The sequence below is a fragment of the Episyrphus balteatus genome, chromosome 3, assembly GCF_945859705.1.
Source record: "Episyrphus balteatus chromosome 3, idEpiBalt1.1, whole genome shotgun sequence".
NCBI lineage: Eukaryota > Metazoa > Arthropoda > Insecta > Diptera > Syrphidae > Episyrphus > Episyrphus balteatus.
In genome coordinates, this window is record NC_079136.1 from 91,503,435 (window position 1) to 91,528,038 (window position 24,604).

General features: G+C 31.8%; 2 protein-coding genes and 1 non-coding gene across 3 annotated transcripts; 1 reads left to right on the plus strand and 2 right to left on the minus strand.

The window, feature by feature from the left end:
- Nucleotides 1–2,780: 2,780 nt before the first annotated feature.
- Trnap-ugg (transfer RNA proline (anticodon UGG)) lies at nt 2,781–2,852 on the minus strand. The gene has a single exon. It is a non-coding gene; the product is annotated as a tRNA-Pro (tRNA).
- A 46-nt stretch (nt 2,853–2,898) lies between these two features.
- LOC129914102 (uncharacterized) lies at nt 2,899–14,966 on the minus strand. The gene is made up of 9 exons (XM_055993167.1): nt 14,523–14,966; nt 7,990–8,051; nt 7,681–7,938; nt 6,860–7,615; nt 5,607–6,798; nt 4,383–4,466; nt 4,169–4,317; nt 3,990–4,103; nt 2,899–3,794 (listed from the first exon to the last, which is right to left on the minus strand). Exons 1-9 carry the CDS (start codon nt 14,707–14,709, stop codon nt 3,078–3,080), a joined length of 3,519 nt encoding a protein of 1,172 aa, XP_055849142.1. The 5' UTR covers nt 14,710–14,966; the 3' UTR covers nt 2,899–3,077.
- A 3,992-nt stretch (nt 14,967–18,958) lies between these two features.
- Nucleotides 18,959–21,310, plus strand: LOC129915549 (uncharacterized). Its single transcript, XM_055995152.1, has 7 exons — nt 18,959–19,180; nt 19,240–19,366; nt 19,433–19,611; nt 19,675–19,889; nt 19,959–20,126; nt 20,820–21,011; nt 21,073–21,310. Exons 1-7 carry the CDS (start codon nt 19,025–19,027, stop codon nt 21,227–21,229), a joined length of 1,194 nt encoding a protein of 397 aa, XP_055851127.1. The 5' UTR covers nt 18,959–19,024; the 3' UTR covers nt 21,230–21,310.
- The last annotated feature ends 3,294 nt before the right edge of the window (nt 21,311–24,604 follow it).

The window sequence follows — 24,604 nt, forward strand, 5'->3', positions numbered from 1 at the left end:
CATACAGGGTATTTATTTTGGCGTGAATTTGTGACTCATCAACAGATAATATAGAATATAACTATTTATACAAGTTTATTGCTCTACTGTTTACTGTTGTAGGTTTTGAATATACATACATATTACACAAGTACATACAGTTGTTTATTTTAAATACGTAATGTAAAAACAATGAATAAATGAGCAGGTTCGGAAACGTTCGATATTAATTTTTGTCATGTTGCAATCCCCATATAGTACAGTGCATTTATGATGTTCATATATGGCCGACCCAGCAGTTTGTACCACCCCTGATTTTTCGCCTCTTGATTACATTTTTTGGCAGTCATCTTGGATTTTAGTTTTAATTACATATCTCGACTTGTGTTCAACCTAGGTAAAAGTTGGTGGTACAAAAAACGTAGACAATTAAATTTCGGGTCTTTTTTTCGATATTCTGAATATTTAAAAAGTTACAAGCCAAAAAAGTAAAAAAAAAGAAAATTTTTAAGTTTTGAGCACTTTTTATCAAAATTAAAAAAAAAACCTTCTGAGAAAAGATTGTTCAAAAATTTTCTACAACTCAGCTGTACAACTTTTTTTTGGTATCGCTATGAATACAAAAATTATTAATACTTTTTTTTTTTTTTAAATACCCCCTTTTCACCAAATGAAAACTGCTGGGTCAAATTATAAATGCACTGGACTAATAGTAGTCATATTCGACCTTTGCGACCTGAAATCAACTCGTGAAAATTCAAGTTTCGAATCTCTGATTTTAGCCGGCAATTTATTAATCGATATTGAAGTTTTTGAATCAATGAAAACTTAGTAAAATGAATGAATGACAAATTGGATTATTTCATTTAGATTTACATCTAATCTTACCGACTAGAGACACTGCAGCGCTAGAAACTAAGTCCATCGGCTGATATAACACAAGAAATTAACATAGCACAGAAAGACAAAGAAGAGGAAAAACAAAAAACCGAACTACGTGGCACGGAAAAAAATTGGATTTAGTATTTTAAATAATTTTAAAAACATAATTGATATGCCATCTTTAAGAAATCGTCAATAAACTTCTTAAAACAATGTTTTTAAAAAGAATATTTTTTCATATGAAAAATTACTTTAAACAAAATCAGCAGACTATTTTATTTTTTTTTTGTTTGAAAAATGTTTGAAATTTTTTATATACAGATACAGACTACACTCCGATTTTTTTTGAAAGCGATATCATTACACCAGCGTAAACCGTCAATACCCGCAATTCCGTCCGTGCGTCTGTGCGGTTGTGCGTCCATCTGTACACATTTTCACAGCCTAAACGGGTGGATGGATTTTCTTCAAATTTGGTACACATGATTTTTATGGAATTCTGAAAGTTGGTTTTTTTTTTGTTTTTTTTTATATCTCGTTTAGAACGTATACCTCCCATACAAAAAAATACGATATTACGAATTTGTCGAAAACGGCTCTAACGATTTTGATTAAACTTTGTATACGTAATATTTAAAGCAGTGGCAATAAAACTGCATTTTTATTTTTTCTCAAAAAAGTCAAATAACAAAAAAAATTTTTTTTCATTTAACAAAATTTTGCCCTAAATGTCGGCTCTTCCCCAATATCAATTTTTTTTTAAATTTAGATCCAGCTTTTAAAATCTACAAGTAGACTAACATAAAAGTGCTTTGAACTGCAAGAGCAAGTACGTGCGACCCCAGTCGTGCATTTTATTTTATTTCTTTTTATAACTTAACAAGGAGTATGTAATTATTTTGGAAGCTTCATATAGTTTATTGCATATTCTACAAATTTTCATATTTATCCATTAAACGGGTTTTCTGTTATGTAAGATCGAACTGCTGAGCAATTTAAAAAAAAAGTAAATATCCAGAAAGGTTTTTTTTAAGTGAAAAAGTACAGAAGTGAACATTTACAAACATATAATAGGCAGGTTCAGAAACGTTAGGGACTAAATATTTAGGTAAATTTCCCGTCTGATTGATTAGCTGCCAAAAAAAGTTAGGCAAGAAAAATCTACCTAACTTGTTTTACTCGGCTACCTAAATTTCCGTTCAGAAATTGAGGTTGAATGTTTAGTCCCTAACGTTTTCTGAACGTGTCCGTGTCCAATGTGATGGTTTTTTCCCACTAGAAACCCTAGAAAGTGATGCAGATGGCTTCGAAAATATTTTTGATTTTGCAATAGATATTTAAATGTTTCTCTTACTTTAACACACCGTAGATACCTTAAACTTACTAAAAATTGTAATAATTTAAGCCACAAATAAAGTCCACTTTTTTCATAATGTTGATTGGGCAATAAATAAATATTGTATTGTATTTTGTTTTTATTCATAAATAAATATTGTATTTATTATTATTTTATATTTATTCATTGTGAACTTAAAACTTTATAACATTTTTACTATTAAGAAAAATTATTAAGAAAAAATTGAAATATTTGGCCAATACCTTTAAACTAAAAGAATGAAGAATGAAAAGCACAAAACAAATCTCAATTGTTTGTTCCTTTAGAGCCCCCGCACACTACAAACTTTCTATCGGCCGACAGTTTAGTCGGTCTAGCGTTTAATTATTCATTGATTGTAGAGACTATCAACAAACAAAATCGTCACAAACGATTAGGTATATTCATCTTTAAAAAAATACCACCAAAGAAAAACAACTCAAATTTGCTCTTAAATAATTACATTTTCCATTAAGAGAACAACACATTATTCAATATTCCATTCTGCATAAATGAATATACAATAAAAAAAAATAAAAAAATTGGGCTCAACCGGGATTTGAACCCGGGACCTCTCGCACCCAAAGCGAGAATCATACCCCTAGACCATTGAGCCTCTTGAAAGAAGTAATACTAAAATAAAAAATAAGCAACACGGTCCATTAGGGAATTTATGATTGAAAAAAAAATATTTTATTATGCTCCACATAATAAACTGAATCATGTTCAACGTCTAAAACATAATCTTTTGTAATTTTGATACAAAAACATTAAAAAAAAAATTAGGTACTTACAGAAAATAACAAACTTAAAACATTTAATTCAACAACCAGATGGGTTTTTAGTGCCTTTTAAAATGTCTTTTTTGTGGTTGTCTATGGTTGTGGTAAGGCATTGGTTCAAAATTGGAATTAAAATCTGGTTCTGGGTTGCGATTCATTGGAAACCTACCTCCAACATAGAAGCTATTTCCGTTGGGTTGAAAATCGTTATTGTTATTGATACAAAAGCAATCGTTGCCAAACGCTTGTCTTGCGAAACTATTTTCATTGCTCATTTGAGAATTGTTCTGATGTGGATGAGGAACTCCAGGTGGTGCAAAACCCAATAATCCTGGCTTCGGATGATTGTGGCTTCCAGCTGGAAAAGCTTCTTGCGATTGCTGTTGTTGCATTGTAGCACACAGCTGCTTATAATTTGCTTCTTCTGTTATATTTCCGTTGACATCAATGAAAATTCCAACATTTCGCATAACCTCAAGGAGAACCCCAGCACATTCGATTTGAAATAAATCAAATATCTTCTGGGGTGTTGGATCTTTATAGAAGTAATTTAATGCTCGTACTAGATCCGACACTGAGTGATTGATTTGAATTTTTAGATTAGACTTTAGCTCTTGGTACCACTGTGATCGCTGTAAATAACTGTAAAGTACCCGACTAACATTATAGTTCTGGTCTGGGCAACTATTTCCACAGCCAGGACGAAGACGTGGATCGCATTGAGATATATTTGGTGGAAAGAAACTGTATTCAGATTGGGGAAATACACCATGGTTCTGAAAATAAAAGTAACCTTTTTAACGTATTTTTTTTTTTTTACTTAATCCCCACATTGGGGATGTCTTTTTCTGATTGCCGAGTTCTTGTCTCAAGAACGTGTCGTTTTATTGTCGTTAAAGTATAAACGACTCTAATGATAGGGCTGAAAAATCTTGTAGATACAGTTTATCACATCAAATATTATAACAAACCTTTTCCTTCTCAACAAACTTCTTTAATCTAGGATCGGTACTATTTGCTTTGAGAAGTTTTTCCACTTGTGTTGGCCTATTTACTTCGTATTCGGGCATATAAATCTGATGGAGCTGTGAAAGAAATAATTTAAAGGGTGGTTATGAAGATTGTTGGCTAGAAACCCTTTTTTTTCTACTTTATATTCCATTGGCGGATAAGTAAGATGAGCATTTATTTCTAGAGCAGGCTGATAGTTATCCAAATTTTTTGTTCTTCGGGGAAATTCCGGGCATGTGCCGTCTGCTACAAAATTTGTCGACTCATCTTCAGATTGATCAGGGGATGCTGAATTTTTTGTTTCAAAAAAATTTAATTCTTTTAAATCAATTGCGTTTAGACAAATTTTATACCAATTTCTTTAGGCGGACTTTGTATATCACTCTTCTCATCTGCATCCCAATCCTCCGAAGAATTATCGTCTTGCATTTGTTTATCTAGGAACAGGAAATGATTGGTAAGTATGATATATTTTTCAATATAAAAAAGTAATTGAAGTTTATTCCAAGAGTTCCTCGATTTGAAAAGCAAACAAAATACTAGTTACAAATTTAATTTAAAACTGCAGAATTTGAAATGATTTTCAAAGTCAATGAATAAATTTGAACAAAGTAGGTATGGGACAGATGGTTTCGTGGTTCTGATTACACTGGTCAACAAGGTTTTTGCCACAACAACCAAAATATACTTTTCTAGTAGTTTTTTGATCTGAATTCAAAAAATTGTTATTGGCCTCCGTTTTTTAAATATTACCGTTAGAAAATGTCAAAAAACGTCATTTTGGCTGTTTTCGAGGCTATGTTTTAATGTAGGGTAGTTCATTATGAATTAATTTGTAACGTTGCATATAAGAACTGGTTTTATTCTTTCAAAAAATGTTTAAATCTTTCCGATATCTTTTTTACTGCCCGAGATATTTAAAATTTAAGTAGCGGTCTTTGAATCAGAAACAACACAACCAAATTAAACATTTTTTTGCCACAAGAACCAAAATATACCTTTCTGAAGGTTTTTGGGTTGCTGAACTCGAATCCGCAATTAGAAAAATTCTATTAGCCTTCGTTCTTGAAATATTACCGTTATAAAATGCAAAAAAAGGTTTTTTTTATAACGGTAATATTTCAAAAACGGAGGCCAATAAAATTTTTCTGACTTCATATTCGGATTCAGCAACCCAAAAACTACTAGAAAAGTATTTTTGGTTCTTGTGGCAAACAAAAGTTAAATTTTGCTGACCAGTGTTATAGGTCATTGCACATTTCATGAACTTTTTAATGAATTTTGACAAAGGTGGAACATTATTTAAATATTTTTTATTGCAAAATCTTACACAAGGTTAGCAAAAAGACGTAAAGAAATGTAAAGGTTTCATGTAAAAAAAAATTGAAACTAAAAAACTACAAAGCTTAAACGATTAAAGCTTAAGAAAAAAATCATCGGCTAACCCCTCGCATAAAGTGAAACGCTTTAATTTCTGTCTGTCTTATGAAATGAAATAAAGTAAGTTTTTTTCCGATGAGAACACAATTAGTTTAGAGTTTGGACATGCACAGTTAAACATTAAAAGGATTACTTACTTGGTTTAAAGTTAGACGGAGGTACAAATTTCTTTCTTTGCTCTTTTACTGGCGAACAAAACTCTTTGTTCTCGTTATCTGAAAAATTAATTTTTCTTTGAAATGGATTGGCGTACTCTCGCTTTGGTTCGCTCTTGAATCGAATTGGTGATTTTATTGATCGCCTAGGGGGTGATAAAATTGTAAGATCGATCTCTGCAATGACATTTTCCGATTTTGGATTAGATATCAGTTTATTATCTCTTGTGGCTTTGACTTCTGGAAGCGGAGATGTACATCTACTTTTTGCCAAGGATTTTAATGGCAAATCTATTGAAGTATTACTTTTTTCCTCTTCTCGATCAATATTAGATTGGTAAGTTTTTTTCTTTGGTGAATATGAAAAAGTTTTATCTTCATCTTCTTTCAATGTTTCTTTTCTTTTCTGATCTGATAAGTTTTTATTTCTCTTTTGAAATGATAAATCTTCATTCGTATCTGTTTTTTTCTTATCAGATTGAATTTCGTCTTGATTTTTTACCTCGATTTGTTTTTCAACCGTATCTTTTACAAGTGGCAAGTTTTCAAAAGCATCTTGCTTGTTTTTATGAAATTGAGTTTCCTTATGAACTTCTATCATGATTTGTTTTTCAATGATGTTTTCCACAGCTGATAAATTTTCATTACCATCTTGTGTATTTGCATCAAGTTTAGAACTTTCATGATTTTCTTTCTCGATTTGTTTTTCAATCATGTTTTCTGTAGCCGAAACATTACCAATAGTGTCTTGTTTATTTTCATCAACTTCTTGGTCTTCTTGAATTTGCACGTCGTTCGGTTTTTCAATTATATTTGTCACATTTGATAAATCTTCACTTGAGCCTTGTGTATTTTTATTGAGTCGATCCTCATTCAGTTTACTGTTATCATTTTCCAACCCTTCAAATTCGTTATTCACTTTTTCTGAGCGTATAAATGTTTTAGGCTCGTTTAGAAATGCTGGAGAATTCGGAAGTACTTGTATTCCTTCCTGAGTCTCTTCGATGACAAAATGCTGGGAGTGCTCTGTATCATCAATAGATATAGCAGCTAACGCATGTTCATTTTTGTCTGTTAAATCAATTTCTTTGTCGTTTGGTGTACTTGAGTTAGAATTCGTATCACTGTCTCCTACAACATCAATAATAAAGTCATCTTCCTCTGCAGTGTTAGCCTTAAAACAAATAAGAAATTATCCTTTATTTTTTTTTTTCTTATATAATTTGTATGCATACTTTGTTTTCATCGTCAGTTTCATTAGTTTCATCGATCACCAAAGGTCCTTCCTCTTCCTCGTACCAACTCTCTCTAGACCCTGTCCTATTATTCAAGCAGACAACTTCAAAACTTGGAATTTGTTTTTGTTCCATTGGCACTTCTAATTGTGTTGGTAACAAACTTCTCATATCCGTATCTTCTCCAGCTACAAAGCTCATTTGTATAGCTTCAATTTGGATCGCATGAATACCAATTGCGTTTAACTGAGCTAACGTCAAATTAAGCAAATCATCGACTTTTGTAATTTCAAGTTTTTGTAACCCATTGAGTTGATCTTCATTCAGAAAATATAATTTCTCCCTGAGTGTAGCAAAGAACGTCGATGAATCTTTTTGGGGCGATGATAATACATTCCCATCAACTTGTGGTGGTGTAAGAGTATCTTGGGTCTTTTTTAACATAGAATTTACTTCACCAACTGCCATCTTAGATCGTATTTCAACAAATTCCTCACCCAAAACACCAATTGGTGCTCTCATTATATGACGAGTAAGGTTACTAAGCATTTCGGCTGACAACGGACCTCCGTGAGCTAGTTTGCATCCAGTATCAGATGCTTCATCTGAACACTTTAATCCCATGTAATAGAATTTACAGGGAAATTCTGAATGCATGTACTCACATTTATATTTTTTAACACAACAGTTTTGAAGATAAAATTTACAGACTTGTGGATGTTTAACTTGATTTTCTTGTCGTGATTGACTTCTCTCCTTAGAATAAAACACAGAAAAAATAGAAATTTATGTATATAATATTATGTTCAATTTAAACCTACCAAATCGGAGTTCTCTTCTGAGGATGCACTCATGTCTTTGGCTAGTTTCCTTGGAGTTGTTCGTTTACTCCGGCGCTTTCCTAAAGTTTTTCTTTTCTTTGGTGGTGTAGTGTCATTTGAAATAGTATCACAATCTTCCAATGGAGATTTTTTACCGTAACTTAATCGTTCTACGACAAAGGCTACAGGACTTCCACCACGTACACAAAGCATTTCATTTTCATCAATATAAACAATTTCTTCATCATTAAGATAGGCCTAAAGAAAACATATTAAGGGAATGATAAACGAATTTGTATTAATCCCTACGTTTTCGGAATTGTGAGACTGAGAGGATTTTCTTTTTTTCTGTTGATTGTTTGTGTGAGCATCTGAAATAATCAAAACATTATTGTTACATTAATAAACAAATATTTGATCGTCTCAAGCTGGGTCTACACAAAGTTGATCAACACATTCAACATACGTTCCAAATCGACAATTTTTTTTGTAGGACCTATAGGTCCTATATCTATCAATAATGTTTAAATGTTTAACTGTTCATTAAGTTGATTGAGAATGTATGTTGATCAACTTAGTGTGGAACGTGTTGATCAACTTAGTGTGGAACGTGTTAATCAACCTAGTGTTGACTAAGCATTATGTTTACAAGCTTAATCCACGTAGTCATATTAATTTAAAATATCTATCAACATTTTCTGTTGTAAAAAAATAGTAAAATTTAGTGTGACGTATTTTTCTTACTTATTTTTAGAAAATTAACGTTATTTAGGCGGTACCAAGTCCCAGCATTTCTTTTCTCATTTTATGGGCCACTAGACGATGTAACGGAAAAAATTAAGGGATCAAAAATGTCATAAATTCAAACATTTTTATCGATAGAACTGCATAACAAAAATTTAAAAAAACATATTTTTTTTATTATAACCATTTTATGTAAAAATCATGATCCTTTATTTTTTTTTTTTTTCGATCGAATAAAACAAAAAACGGCTTGTTGGATTGACTTTTTGTAGAGTTTTTGTGGGCATAGCTGTAAAAGGCACAACCAACATTACTGGTTTTCTCGATCCCCAAAACCACAAAATGCCCGATTTTTCTTGATTTTCCAATTTGTGCTCGTGTTCTATAGTCGTTCCGATTTACAATCTTCGCTCGCGACCAGGATTGAGAGTGCAACTGGTTTGAAAACCATCCGAAGCTTAAAACCACAAAAAAAAACCGTTGTATGGCTATTACAATATAGGCACAACGATTGTTTCCTGTAGATGCCACTTTATGCAAATCATCCTTTATAGATAGATAGGATAGGTAGGGTATAAGAAAAGCTTAAGTTCCGGTATTCAGGACACCACCCCAGGGGCGGACTGGCCCACCGGGCATTCTGGATTTTTCCCGGTAGGCCCTCAGGCAAGAAAACATTTCTTAAAAGCACTTGAAATTCAATTTTTAAATTCACTCACGTCATGCTTCAAGTCGGTTTCTGGCCTTTTTAGTCAGTATAAATCTATTGTGCCCCTTATGGATCTTTCGAGACCTATAGAATTATGTTTGTGAGTCCCCTATGTATGTTTCGAGGGCCACAGAATTATGTTTGTGGCATTTAAGTCAACGTAGGCCTCCTATGGATCTTAATGGGCCTACCGAATTCTGTTTGTGGCCCCCCTATGGATTTTCAAAGGGTCCCATATGGATATTTCGAGGCCCACAGAATTATCTTTATGGCTTTTAAGTCAATGAAGGCCTCCTATGGATCTTTAGAGGCCTACCGAATTCTGTTTGTGGGCCCCCTATGGATTTTCAGGGGGCCCCATATGGATCTTTCGAGGCCCACAGAATTATCTTTATGGCTTTTAAGTCAATGAAGGCCTCCTATGGATCTTTAGGGGCCTACCGAATTCTGTTTGTGGGTCCCCTATGGATTTTCAGGGGGCCCCTTATGGATCTTTCGAGGCCCACAGAATTATCTTTATGGCTTTTAAGTCAATGAAGGCCTCCTATGGATCTTTAGGGGCCTACCGAATTCTGTTTGTGGGTCCCCTATGGATTTTCAGGGGGCCCCTTATGGATCTTTCGAGGCCCACAGAATTATCTTTATGGCTTTTAAGTCAATGAAGGCCTCCTATGGATCTTTAGAGGCCTACCGAATTCTGTTTGTGGGCCCCCTATGGATTTTCAGGGGGCCCCATATGGATCTTTCGAGGCCCACAGAATCATGTTTATGGCGTTTAAGTCAATGAAGGCCTCCTATGGATCTTTAGGGGCCTACCGAAGTCTGTTAGTGGGCCCCCTATGGATTTTCAGGGGGCCCCATATGGATCTTTCGAGGCCCACAGAATCGTGTTTATGGCGTTTAAGTCAATGAAGGCCTCCTATGGATCTTTAGGGGCCTACCGAATTCTGTTTGTGGGCCCCCTATGGATTTTCAGGGGGCCCCATATGGATCTTTCGAGGCCCACAGAATCATGTTTATGGAAGGTCTCCTATGGATCTTTAGGGGCCTACCTAATTCTGTTTGTGGGCCCATATGGATCTTTCGAGGCCCACAGAATTATCTTTATGGCCTTTAAGTCAATGAAGGCCTCCTATGGATCTTTGGAGGCCTACCGAATTCTGTTTGGGGGCCCTATATGAATCTTTCGAGGCAAAAAACAAAAAACAACAAAAACTTTATCTGTATAGATTTTTGAAAAATCCAGATAATTATCCAGATTTTACTTTCTCTCGATAAAAACAGTGGTGCCAAGGTACTTTATTTGTTGTGTTAAGCCTGAACTACATCAAAACACAAAGTCAAAAAAGTACAAATAAGTAAACACGATGTTTTTTCTTCTTCCACCTAGTAGCTTGTTTGTATATCTCTCTTTCATTTTAAAAAAGTATTCGGTTCAAAAAACTTAAACAAGACCAAGCTTTCGATTTTCACAAAGTTTTAAAAACAAATACACTGAAACAATATTTTATATCCTTTCCGTAAGGTAGCTCTTCGATCACATAGTTCCTGTCATTTTATGAAAAAAAAGCTCTTTTGACAAACAATTGAAATTTCAAATACATTCGATTCCCTATAAGTCGTACTGTATCACTAACGATTCTCGAGCTACTTGTATTGTTTCAACCGTCCTTTGCTTCAACAGTACCTAATCTCCCCTAATTAGAGATTTAGGTGACAAAATATGAAATAAAAGTAACAAATTGAGTTTTTAAAAAATATTGAACTCTTAATTGATTTGCAGCAAAAAATATTTTGATTTATTAATTATTTCTTATTATTAAGAAATGTTTTAGTGAAAGAATTGTAAAAAACAAAAATCTATTATGAGCGGAGGGAGCAAAATACAGTTGCAAAGTCGGGACTTTTCGAAATTTCGCAAAAACTGCATTAAATCGAAAACCGTAAGAATTTGAGATGAACAAGTTACCAAATTCTGAGAGTCCTAAAGTAAGCCTATCAGCATATTTCGTTTGATTCATTACTTTTGGGACACCCTGTGTATACAAAATATTTAACAAATTTTTAGCAAACACGAGTTGTGGTATAATTACGGTGACCATATTTCTGAGAGCAAAACCCGGGACAAAAAACATTATAAAATCGTAATAGAATGCATAGATAAAGTTGCTTAGAATATAGAATATGAAAGCTTTTTATGTACCTGATAACTCACAAAAATATTTTTAATTTAATTTTATAAGAATTTTAATATCAATTTAAAAAATGATATAAAATTTAATTAATTTGTCGAAGTACCTTATTTACCGGTTCAGTAAAAGGTACTGTTAGTAACTTTTAAAATATTATTTTTTTTTTGTAACATGTAATTAAAAGTTTTGAAATTTTAAAGGGTTCATTAGCTGCGTTCCTTTGGAAATATTTATCTACTTTTTAGTACTTAAAGCTGCTTTGAACTACTTTTTCAGTATAGCAAAGTAGATCAAAGTAGTTTTAAGTACTAAAAAGTAGATAAATATTTCCAAAGGAACGCAGCTATTATTCAAAAAACTTTTTCTTGTAAAGCTTTAACATGAAAAACAAAAGCACTGGATAAATTCACGAAAACTTTTAAAAATAAATGCTTTTATTTGAAAAAAATAAATAATTTTTAGCATTTACATTTTCCAAACTTGGTCAATTAATTAAAAGTAGGTACAATTAATAAAAAGGACTATCACCGACTAATTTCTATAAGTCGGTTAATGTGGTTGCAGTCCTCGTAAAATGCCACATGTTCCGAAAAAATAGATAAAACATCCTTAACAATTATTCCTGACAGACCAACCCCTTATATTTTAGAAAAAGAAGGTGCAATAAAGACGAGATCGTTAATAAAACATCAAGCTCTTCAAATGTCTCTGTTAAAAAATATTTCTAATATTTTTTATTTATATTAAGAACATACATACATTTTGAAAAAAAAGAGCTTGTTTCTAATGATTTTTCGACCACTGTATATAAAAAAACAATTTCTGCATATCAACTTTTATTTTTAAATATTTCGAGTAAGTAAATAATTATGTAAGTATTTTGTGGCCCTTTTCCTAAAAGTCCCGGAAGGCCCTTTGACTCCCAGTCCGCCCCTGCACCACCCCCTGGCTAAATCCGTCATTTTGAAAAACGCGAATTGGTCTATATCTCCAAAACTATTGCCTTGACCAAATAAGTAATATTATAAATATCTTTTCTTGTGCATACACCGTTTTTCTGTGAGGACTATATTTTTGAGTTTATGTGTGTGTGTCTATGATTTATTTTTTGGTTTTGTAAATTTTTCTTAGTCCCTATGATAGTTACGTACATACTTTTGTCACATTATAAGAGTTTAGAGCATCAAATTTCCAATAGTTTGGTATACTTTAAATATTATACGATTTTTCAAACCAAAGATACAGAACTTTAACTAAAAACCCCTCTCAATTTGTTCAAACAATATACCTACTAATATGATTTTTGCAAAGGTATACAAAAATGCTAAATCGTCTACGTTAATGTCAGATTGCCTTGATTTTTTTTTTTTTTTTTGTTCGTTGTGATCTCTAGGGCACTCTGTGTTCGATGTTCGCTCTGAACGTACCCTGAATAACTCTGGATTATTTTGTCAGAGCGCGGAGTTCAGAGTTATCAAAATCAAAGCAGCTGTTGTTATTTAAGAAAAAAAAAATTGTTTGGAGTGCGAAAAGTGATTTGTCGTTTGTGGATACAAAATTTGTGTGGTAAATATAAGATTTTTTACAAAATTTATGAAATAAGAAACTAGATATTATTTTATTTTATTTTATTTTATTTTATTACCTATTATTAAGATACCTACATACTTACAAGTTAAATTTTTTAACCAAGTGATAGTTTAACGCTGGTGTTCAAATATTTTTTAATAGACCGGAGTGGTATTTTTGAAAAAGATCTTTCTTCATGTACATTGTATAACGGCCCTATTCTGCTATTCGATTCACGTGAAAGTCTTTAAATGGGGGATAAAATTAAATTTAAGTAATTTTTTGTCTTTGAATTGCTAAGACAGACGGACACGTTTCGATTTCAAAAGTTTGATGCTTTTCAAAGCCAGTTTGACATAATAAAGCCATGAAATATTTCGATTAACGTGAATCGAATAGCAGAATAGGGCTGTAAGTCTTGTAGCCACTATTGGGGGAAGGTCATCTGGAAATTAAAATGCAATAATGCTGCAATTTTGTACATAGTTATAGCAGGTAGGAAACCATAAAAATAGTTATCTGCAAAATAAATCTCTCTTCACTGATACCAGAAGTTAAGTTCATGTTCTGTTCCCTGTTGCTCTTTTATCAGCAAGATGCACTCATAAACTAGTAGGTACTTTGAGTGGATATTTCGGGCGGTGCAGTGCAATAACACCCGCGGCAATAACTCCTGCAGGTGTTTTTACCCAAATGAAAAGGAAATACCTATCCCCTGCAGGCTTTATTTCCTTTTTAATATGGCAATTACACCTGCAGGTGTTATAGCCTTTTCTTATTTTTTTTTTTTTTTTCAGTTTTAACCGACCCACTTTATAAGATCGAAAACCAAAAAATTGAAATGCTATGCGCCATACACTTTGAGGAAGGTATGGGGGGCATGCTGCCCCCCTGCAACCCCCCAGCTTGGGCACACTATAGGATTTGGGGTGGGTGCAAGGATTGGTGTGGGCAAATTTTGTTCAAAATTTAAAAGTTTCTTGGAATCCATAACCAACCTTGTCCCCACTCCAAATTCTATAGTGAGCCCAAGCAGGGGGGTTGCAGGGGGCCAGCATGCCCGATACCTTCCTCAAATTTTAAATGCCTTATTATAGCGAAAGTGTGCTTATTATTCACATTCAAAATAAAAACACAACCGTGGGGCTTAATGCCTTTTCGAAGTGGGTGTTATTGCCACTTTTAAAAGGAAATAAAGCCTGCAGGGGATATAATAACACCTGCAGGGGTTATTGCCGCGAGTGTTATTGCACTGCACCATTTCGGGCAAGTGAACATGAAATTTAAAAACCTAACTTTTTGAACAAAACAAGGAAGATCTTAGTGGCATGTAATTTTCTTTGTTAGGTGCACTTTAACTTAAACTAACTTCCAAACCCCCAGTTTTGAAGTTAATGTACCGAGGTACTGTAGGTATTAAGGCTAGTGTTTTTGAATGTGTAGGTGTATTACCTACAGTTTCAAAAAATTATTAATTCATAATGGGACTTTTCATAGTTTTCTATACATGTTTTGTTTTGAGCTAAAGTAAATGCTGTACTGTTATTGCTTGACCTAAACGCTACCCTCCGGAAAAATCTTAATATGTATAATTTTTAATAAAAAAAAATGTGCTTTTCATGTCTCACCGAAAACTGCAGACGAAGATGGAGATGTACCATCACTTTTATCTGCTTTTTGCGCATCCTTGACGAATATATTTAAGTCATTTATGGTACCACCGTCAGTATTTGGCTGTGGTAAAACAGACGACTCATTGCTTTCGTCTATTTCGCCGTCTTCAAGTCGGACAGCCGACGACTCCGCGTCCGACATTATTTGTGTCTAATTTGTTCAAATATTTTTAAACCTTCTCGCGCTTTGAGCGTATGCTTAACAAAACAGTAACTAATTACAATCCCATCCAACCATGTTTTTTCCATAAACTTTGTTTTAGAAAGTAATCTTTGATTGTATATTTTTCAGTGTTAGATATAATTGCGATAGCCAAATTAATTAAATGATCAAATTTTACGCTATATACAACTATTTGGCCAATTTTTATTCAGTATAGTAATCAGAAGCAGGCAAAAGCCAACGGAAAACGGATTTTGTTCCAATTCGAAAGTTCCTGTGTTGTGAATTTTGTTTAATAATACATTCCAATTTCTGACATTCCTTGCTAATGACGAACCTACACTAAACATGATTTGGGATTTAAAGGTACCGTGACATTAGGTGTCTTTTTTTGCAGATGTGTAATTTTTTTTAATACATGTACGGTTACCACTACCCGTACCTCTACCACATACCTTCCGGTGTGACCAAGCCTTAAACTGGACAAAAAACGCAGTCAGGGCAAAGCAAGGTTAGTGTTGTTGCATTTAAAGTACGCAGCTGAAGCGAAACGAACAATTTTCAAGTCTTCAAAGTCGACAACGGAAATAATAGGTGTGTTTTTTTGTTTATCTATATAGATTTTGTGCAAAAAAACGACATCGGGATTTTTGAAATCCATGCAAACATTTGGCACCACTGTACATATACTTTGGCAGCTGTCTATCAAAAATGTTGCTTTTGTTTTTTTTTTATTTTAACTCCGAAGGCCATTACATCCATGTTGGATGCAAACAAAAATTTTCATATGGCCATGGCATCCATGTTGGATTCAAAAAAATTGTTTTTTCACAAAAAACCAAAAATTATCTGTATATTCTTAGCTACATGACCATTAACATTAGTTGCGTCGTTCTTGTGTTATAAGCGTTTGAAGGTAGCCATATTGAATTTTTTTACGATTTCTTAAAAATCAAATGTGAAAACTTTTTTATTTTTATTTCTAATTTTTCGAAAAAACTTTGGTAATTTTATATACATATCTGTTCAACAATCTTATAAGGATCCATTTAAGACTTTTATCTGAAAAGTGCATTGCGTATATCTCGAGATATTAACATTTCAATGCAACCATGTCAAACAAATTTTAGATTATTTTTTTCTATGAGAGTTTTTTTCAAACCTCGTTTTCTCCGCTTTTTTTTTTTTTTTTTGTTAATAGGTGTGTTTTTTTGTTTATCTATATAGATTTTGTGCAAAAAAACGACATCGGGATTTTTGAAATCCATGCAAACATTTGGCACCACTGTACATATAATTTGGCAGCTGTCTGTCAAAAATGTTGCTTTTGTTTTTTTTTATTTTAACTCCGAAGTGGGAAGGCCATTACATCCATGTTGGATGCAAACAAAAATTTTCATATGGCCATGGCATCCATGTTGGATTCAAAAAATTTTTTTTTTCACATAAAACCAAAAATTATCTGTATATTCTAAGCTACATTTTAAGACCATGACCATTAACATTAGTTGCGTCGTTCTTGTGTTATAAGCGTTTGAAAGTAGCCATATTGAATTTTTTTTCGATTTTTTAAAAATCAAATGTGAAAACTTTTTTATTTTTATTTCTAATTTTTCGAAAAAACTTTGGTAATTTTATATACATATCTGTTCAACAATCTTATCAGGATCCATTTAAGACTTTTATCTGAAAAGTGCATTGCGTATATCTCGAGATATTAACATTTCAATGCAACCATGTCAAACAAATTTTTGATTATTTTTTTCTATAGCCTTAACTACATTGGCTCAAAAAGTGAAAAAGTACAAAAGTGAAAATTTTCAAACGGATTTTTGTACAGTTTTTCGGCCCGAAAAATTTAAACAAATGATGCAGAAAGCTTATTTTTTGGTCTAATAAACAATTTGTATACTCTTTTTCACAAAAAAATGGCGCTAGCCAGAAAAAAAATATTTTCACTTTTGTACTTTTTCAAAAAGTGGTGTATGTAGTTAAGCCTTATGAGAGTTTTTTTCAAACCTCGTTTTCTCCGCTTTTTTTTTTTGTTAATATTTTCAGATATTTCTGTATGAACACAACAATTAAACTACCTTGGCACTACTGTTTTTATAGAGAGAAAGTAAAATCTGGATAATTATCTGGATTTTTCAAAAATCTATACAGATAAAGTTTTTGTTGTTTTTAACACGTAAATTGTTTTGATTTCAAAAATCTCGATGTCGTTTTTTTGCACAAAATCTATATAGATAAACAAAAAAACACACCTAATATTTTCAGATATTTTTGTATGAACACAACAAATAAAGTACCTTGGCACTACTGTTTTTATTGAGAGAAAGTAAAATCTGGATAATTATCTGGATTTTTCAAAAATCTATACAGATAAAGTTTTTGTTGTTTTTAACACGTAAATTGTTTTGATTTCAAAAATCTCGATGTCGTTTTTTTGCACAAAATCTATATAGATAAACAAAAAAACACACCTAAAGGCTTGGCCACACCGGAGGGTACGCGGTAGAGGTACAGGTAACGGTACGGGTATTTGTATGGAAAAAATTCCAAACTGACACATCAACGTTCGGGTGTGGAATTTTTTTAATACAAATATCGTTGCCGCTACCCGTACCGCTACCGCGTACCCTCCGGTGTGGCCAAGCCTTAATGCCAATGAAAAATTATCATCGAGTATTAGTCAAAATAAAAAAATTCAAATTAATTTAAAATCAAGAAAAAGCAACAGAAAATAATAACAAACACTAGAAATAAATGAATTAAAAGTAAAAAAAAAAAACAATAAAAAGTTAGTGACAAATGAGTGAAAACTCTCCAATTTTGCAGCCTAGTACGCAGCTGAAGCGAAACGAAATATTTTGAAGTCTCCAATGTTCGCTGTTGACATGTTAACGAAAAAATATCATCGGGTATTATAGTTGAGTAAAAATAATAAAAGTACAAATCAAAAAATTCAAGAAAAATCATCAGAAAATTAATTTTAAAGGCTTAACTACATACACCACTTTTTGAAAAAGTACAAAAGTGAAAATATTTTTTTTCTGGCTAGCGCAATTGTTTTGTGAAAAAGAGTATACAAATTGTTTATTAGACCAAAAATTAAGCTTTCTGCTTTATTTGTTTTAATTTTTCAGGCCGAAAAACTATAAAAAAATGCGTTTGAAAATTTTCACTTTTGTACTTTTTCACTTTTTGAGCCAATGTAGTTAAGCCTTTAAGCAAGAACAAAAACAAAACAAATTTAATTTCTTTCAAGATTTCGTTATCGAATTTTTGTATGGAAAATTTCTTTTCGCTTCAGCTGCGTACTAGGCTTAAGGTCCATTTGTACAAATATTTAATCTGTGGTTCAGCAACTTTTATCTTCTGAAATCGATGTTAAAATTTCAGTTTAGCATTCAAGGTCTATTTATGTTAAAATCCTGACAAACAATTTTGGTTCTATAAAGCTTTACAGATGCAACTGTTGGGTCTGTAAAGCATTTTAGAAGCTAAATTGCTAGTAGGGATAGCTAAAGTCTAGTGCCGACTTTTCACGAGTCGATTTTAGCTGGATTTTTCTATGAGGATTGTTACTTTAGTCACCTGCAGCTTACGTTCACACGAGTCGAAAAGCTTCGCTGCACGGCAAAAATTGACTCGTGAACAGTCGGCCCTGTCATACTTGAACCAAACTCGATCCACAGCAAATCCACCGAAATCGGAGAATTATGCCGACTTTTCACGAGTTGTTTTTAGCCGCACGATATGTCGCATGGCCTAAGTCGACTAGGATTTTTCTATGTGGATTGTCACTTAAGTCACCTGTGGCTTACGTTCACACGAGTCGAAAAGATTCACCGCACGGCAAAAATCGACTGAAAAGTCGGCAATAAATTCCTGAACCGAGGCTGACCCACGTTTGTACAACTGGCGCAAACATATATTTTTATGTTTTTTCTCGAATTTTTTTATTAGCATTTTTATTATTTTGACTTTGACATATTACTCGATGGTATTTTAGTTAACATGGTCACTTGCGTTGACTTTTTAAACTTAAAAATTTTTTTTTTCGCACCAGCTGCTTACTAGGCTTTATTTAATAAGAAAACAAATATAATAAGCACCCTGTACAAACTAAATGTATGAACGCTGCCTTTAATTTTACTACTTATTTCCTGAACTATGGCCAAATGTCTTACTTGACACTTTAAACGTCAAAATTAAAATCAAATTTTCAGTTTTTTTTTTCAAAGCTCTTTTCAAAACTGTTTAAAAATATCAAAATAAAATATTTTGTAAAATGTTTTCGAGTGCAGAATTTGTCGAAGAATGGAATCAAATATTTTCTTTTAAAATAAAAGAAGTTGATTTAGCAAAACCAACTGAAACGTTTGTATTTAATGCTCTCATAAATTACTTGCAAATGTTTAATTTTGATACATCGCCAATGATTCAAGTAAAAATAATTTAAAACTAGCAAATTTTATCTCTTTATATATCACATTTATTTAACAGTTTAAAAATAGCGAAAATGCAACTGAGAAACGAGCATTCCTTGTTCGATTTTGTAACTACATTGATCATATTTACAAGATCTCTGATAAATCTCATTGTTTCTTTTATTATGACTTGAAACATCCTTGTAAGTATTTGCATTACTTAACGACTTCAGTATTCTTAAAGGTCTTTGTATGCATTTCTTTTATAGCTCCAAAGAAAACTGTCCATATGCTTAATCATTTGTTGAACTATTTTTTCTACTACAACATGTTTAAAGAATCTATAGTTCCACTGGCCAGTGCTAAAATCCGCCAAAGGCAGAACCTAATCGATGAAATACAAAAATATAAATTCGAACATGAACAAATCGCAATCAGGGCGAAAAATGTTTGTAGATTGTCTATATTTTATTGTAAGCTATAAATTGTCATACATCATTTATTTGTTCAGATTGAAAAGTACATCAAAAACTATATCCCACTGGCACCTCAAACATTAAACCAACTCAATGAAATAATTAAAGAAGAAGCGACTCAAAAAGATGTCATAATCAAATTGGAAGAGCAATTGAATGAATGCAATAGCGTATTGGAATCGCTACGGGAAAAAGAGGCACATCTTACTATGAAAACTGTCTCTAAAGAAGAGGTGGAAAGTTTACTATCGTTCGTATTGATTTTCATTTACAATATAATTTCTTTTAAACACATAAAAAAAGTATTACACATTTTTAGATCAAAAAATACTCTTGCCAGAACAATTTCTGAACAAGAAACAATCGAGAGTGCAACGTACTCAAAGAATCAAGAGCGTGCTGTAACTCTAGCTCAATTGCAGACCACAATGTCTAGCATCGAAGATGCTAAAGGTTTAAATTCACTGTCGTCCTTACAATCTCATAAGTAAATCATTATTTGATTGTTAGGAGTAACTAAAGTAAATTATTAGGGAACCCCGCCGGACAGCTCTGATTTTGATGATCTTTTTTTCAAACGTCGGTAATTAAAAATACTTTAAAGTCTATAGGTTAAAATTTGCCGATGTTGCCGTATTATTTTTTAAAATTAAAATTACATATTTTTTAACAAAACCATTTTGTTTGCTTATATGTAAAATTACATATTTTTTAACAAAACCATTTTGTTTGCTTATATGTAAAATTACATTTTTGTAACAAAACCATTTGTTTGCTTATATGTAGGTATTTCATAAAATAAATGATACCAAAAGATTGTCTAGGTGATTTAAGGAAAAAAAAAATATATGGTAAAAGACAATCTTCCATCGTTTAAGCGATAAATGCAATTTTCTAACAAACTGACTTCAAACAAAAAAAAAAATATTTTGAACACAACGGCAACACCTACAATATTTGCATACACGAATCTCATCACACTCTATTACAAAATTTAAATGGCTTTCTTACAAACTTTTTCGTAGTAAAATATGAATTTATTTAAAAAAAATGTTGGCAATAAATATTAAAAAGATCATCAAAATCAGAGCTGTTCGGGTTCCCTAATATTGCCAATTTTTGAGCTTTAGTTACTCCACTATGTGGTTATTTTTATATTACTAATTTTTACTTCAATTAGAGAATACGTTACTAAGTTCAAAGAGTTGGAATCGAAGTTTGCCGAAATCAGTCGAAGGCAAGCAACTTTAAAAACTATCAACGAGAAACTCATAGAAGACTTGAAACAAATAGAAAAAGATATCGCTTCTAAAAACGCTTTATTAAAAGATATGAAGGTTTCTGGTGACAAACAAATCGATGATATGAAAATGTAAGAAATTTTAAACAAGAAACAAACTAAAAATTTAATTTAAAAAAAAAAATATGTCTAGGTTAACTGAAGCAAATGAAGCATCCATTTATGATTTAGAACACGAATTACACAATACAGAAAAACAGTTAGCAGAAGAAAAGGATGTTACTGAGTATATTTTGGAAACGACTGCTTTGCTAGTTCGAGCCACAATAGCTGATTCTAATGAAACCTAAGCAAAAATTCTTCAGTTTTACGATTTTGTTTTTAAAGCATGCAGTCTTAGTGTGAGTATTATTTAACTTTTCAACAAAAAAAATGTTATTGAAAAAAAAAGAACTTGAATTAAAAAAGGAAAATATTTATAATATTTATTTTATATGGAATACTCTTATTTCTTTACTGCTAAGTTCTCGATATTAAGGGAGTCACAACTCTGCCATTGTGTGTGAGGGTCGCTGGTTTGACCTCGGAAAACAGCGAAAAGCCTCATGATTTTGAAAATTCTCCGGTTTCATAAAAATTTTGCTTCGAGGTGTACTTCCGAAAGGTAAAAACTCTCCGATTCGTTAAAATCGAACAAATTCTCGCTCCGATGACGGATACCTCGCTAGGGCCGTGTATTCTTAAATTTCTGACACAAATTTAATACTAATGTTTTTGCATTTGGACAATAAGGACTGTTTGGAAATTGCCTGAAACAGAAATATTTCTACTTTCTTTAACATTTTTAACCCAATTCTTGTTTGGGAACTTTGTAGTTTTGTACATTCCTTTTGAAAAAAAGTAGATATTTCTGTTTTAGGCAGTACCCAAAAAGACCTATATTTACAGGTACTCCAACAAGAGAAAAGTAAACATTAGCGTTACAAATACAACGCTAGGTAGTCCATTAGTCCTCGAGCTACAGCCTAAACTACTGGAGCGATTTTCTTGAAACTTGGTAGTTAGCAGTTTTTGGTGATTTCCTAGAGGAGAAATTGAATTTTTTTTTGTATGAACAAAACTAACGGCACCTGCTATATAACAGATATAGAAAAGTAATTTTTTTTTTCAAAAACTGCTGTAACGATTTTTGTTAAAATGTTTGTGTGTAGTATTACACATAAGAGCCAATTTTTAAAAGAAAACAAATATTTTTTGTACCTTTATTAACGGTACCTGCCTTAGAACGGTTTTTTTTTTTTTGGTTTCTGAATATCTCGTACAAGATATCAACCAAAATTTTTATAGAAAAGCATTTTAGGAAATTTTCAAAAAAAAACATTTTTTGGATTTTTCAAATTTTTTTTTTTTGAAAAATCAAAATTTTTTAAATTTTGTTTTTATGTGTAAATTAATTATTTCTTCAAAATGACATACCTACCCATTTTATTTTTTTTTATTTAAAATTTTAGAAAATTTGTATACATACAAAAATTTTTTTTTTTAATAATTTAGCTTTGGCTAACAGAGCTAGAGAGCTAACATTTTTTTGTGAGTCACATTTTCATATTTATTTTTAGTGGAAACGATTAAATTTTTTCTTCATAATTAAGAGGACTAGAAAATCAAATCAAACTAAATCATCGAAAACATTGCATTTTAATTTTGTGCTGTAGAACAAACTGTAGTATATATGAGGATTGAATAAACAAAAGGTCGTATTTCCATGTAAAAAAAATATACATTAGGGTGGGTCAAAAAAATCGAATTTTTTTTTTTTGATTTGGTACTCCGAAAAATCGATTGCTAGACCCCTCTAGAATATACACACCAAATATGAGCTCTTTATATTAATGGGAAGGTCCTCCGCTTTGCAATTTTCCATTTTTACATCAAGCTTCTACTTAAAAAAAATAATTTTTTTTATTAATTGACTTTTTAGCAAATTTCTTTTCATATTCTTGTAGGAAATTAAACGCTCTACAAAAAAGGCGTTATACACTTTTTTCGTTTATCTAACCGTTGAATAGATATTTGAGGTCCAAAAATCAAGAAAATCTTTAAAAATTCGTTTTTTGTTCTTAATTTTGTAACAAATTGAAAAATTATAATGATCAAACGCGCAAGACATATTCTTGTTGGAAATTGATTGCTCCACAAAAAAGGTCTTATTAACTTTTTTCATTAATCTAACCATTCTAAAGATATTCGAGGTCAAAGTTAAAAAAAAAATATAAAAACTTTTTATATTTTTAAAAAAATTCCAATTCACTGAAACTTCATTATTTTAAAATTAGCAAGATATATTCTTGTAGGGGCTTAAACGTTCTACAAAAAATTCTTTGGAATGAAATTGATTGCTTTAACCGTTTAGAAGATATTCGTATCCAAACCAATGCTCACTGATTTCAATAGTTTTCTTATGACCCGTATACATTGCGATTTGGATACGAATATCTTCTAAGCGGTTAAAGCAATCAATTTCATTCCAAAGAATTTTTTGTAGAACGTTTAAGCCCCTACAAGAATATATCTTGCTAATTTGAAAATAATGAAGTTTCAGTGAATTAGAACTTTTTTAAAAATATAAAATGTTTTTATATTTTTTTTAAACTTTGACCTCGAATATCTTTAGAATGGTTAAATTAATGAAAAAAGTTAATAAGACCTTTTTTGTGGAGCAATCAATTTCCAACAAGAATATGTCTTGCGCGTTTGATCATTATAATTTTTCAATTTGTTACAAAATTAAGAACAAAAAACGAATTTTTAAAGATTTTCTCGATTTTTGGACCTCAAATATCTATTCAACGGTTAGATAAACGAAAAAAGTGTATAAGGCCTTTTTTGTAGAGCGTTCAATTTCCTACAAGAATATGAAAAGAAATTTGCTAAAAAGTCAATTAATAAAAAAACTATTTTTTTTTAGTAGAAGCTTAATGTAAAAATGGAAAATTGCAAAGCGGAGGACCTTCCCATTAATATAAAGAGCTCATATTTGGTGTGTATATTCTAGAGGGGTCTAGCAATCGATTTTTCGGAGTACCAATTCAAAAAAAAGAATTTCGATTTTTTTGACCCACCCTAATATACATACAACCCAGACAGATATGTCTGCGTTGTACGAAATTCAGTTTTTAAAAGGTCATTTTATATAAGAAATAAGGCGTTTGAGCAGGTTCCAATAAAGGCAACTCGTTTACCCGTGAGAAGAAATCTAGTACAACAACTAAACATTCCTATCTCCTCGAGTAGAAGATCATGTGCTAATTATTGTATTATTAAAATTTGAGAAAGTTTTGAAATTTCACTTTCTCTAACTTTAAAACTTTGTGCGGAATTAAAAACAAAAATTGTAGAGATTAAAATTGAATAGATAAAATTTGTTTTTTTTTTGCCGATCTGCGTACGTACTAGACTTAAATTGTGAGTTGTGACACCCCAACAAACATTATCCCTTCTATAAAGCTTTACAGGAGCTACATTACCACCTGTAAAGCTTTATAGGAGCAAATTTGTTAGTCGGGACAATTATGGAGTTGGAGAAGAAAACTTGATTTTTGAGTTAAAACTGCGTAAAACAGCTGAAATTCTTAAATAAATTTTAGCTCGGCCAAGTTTTTAGGAAAAAGAATCAAAAAGAAGTATAACTTCAAAAATTATATTTCATATCATAACAATACGAA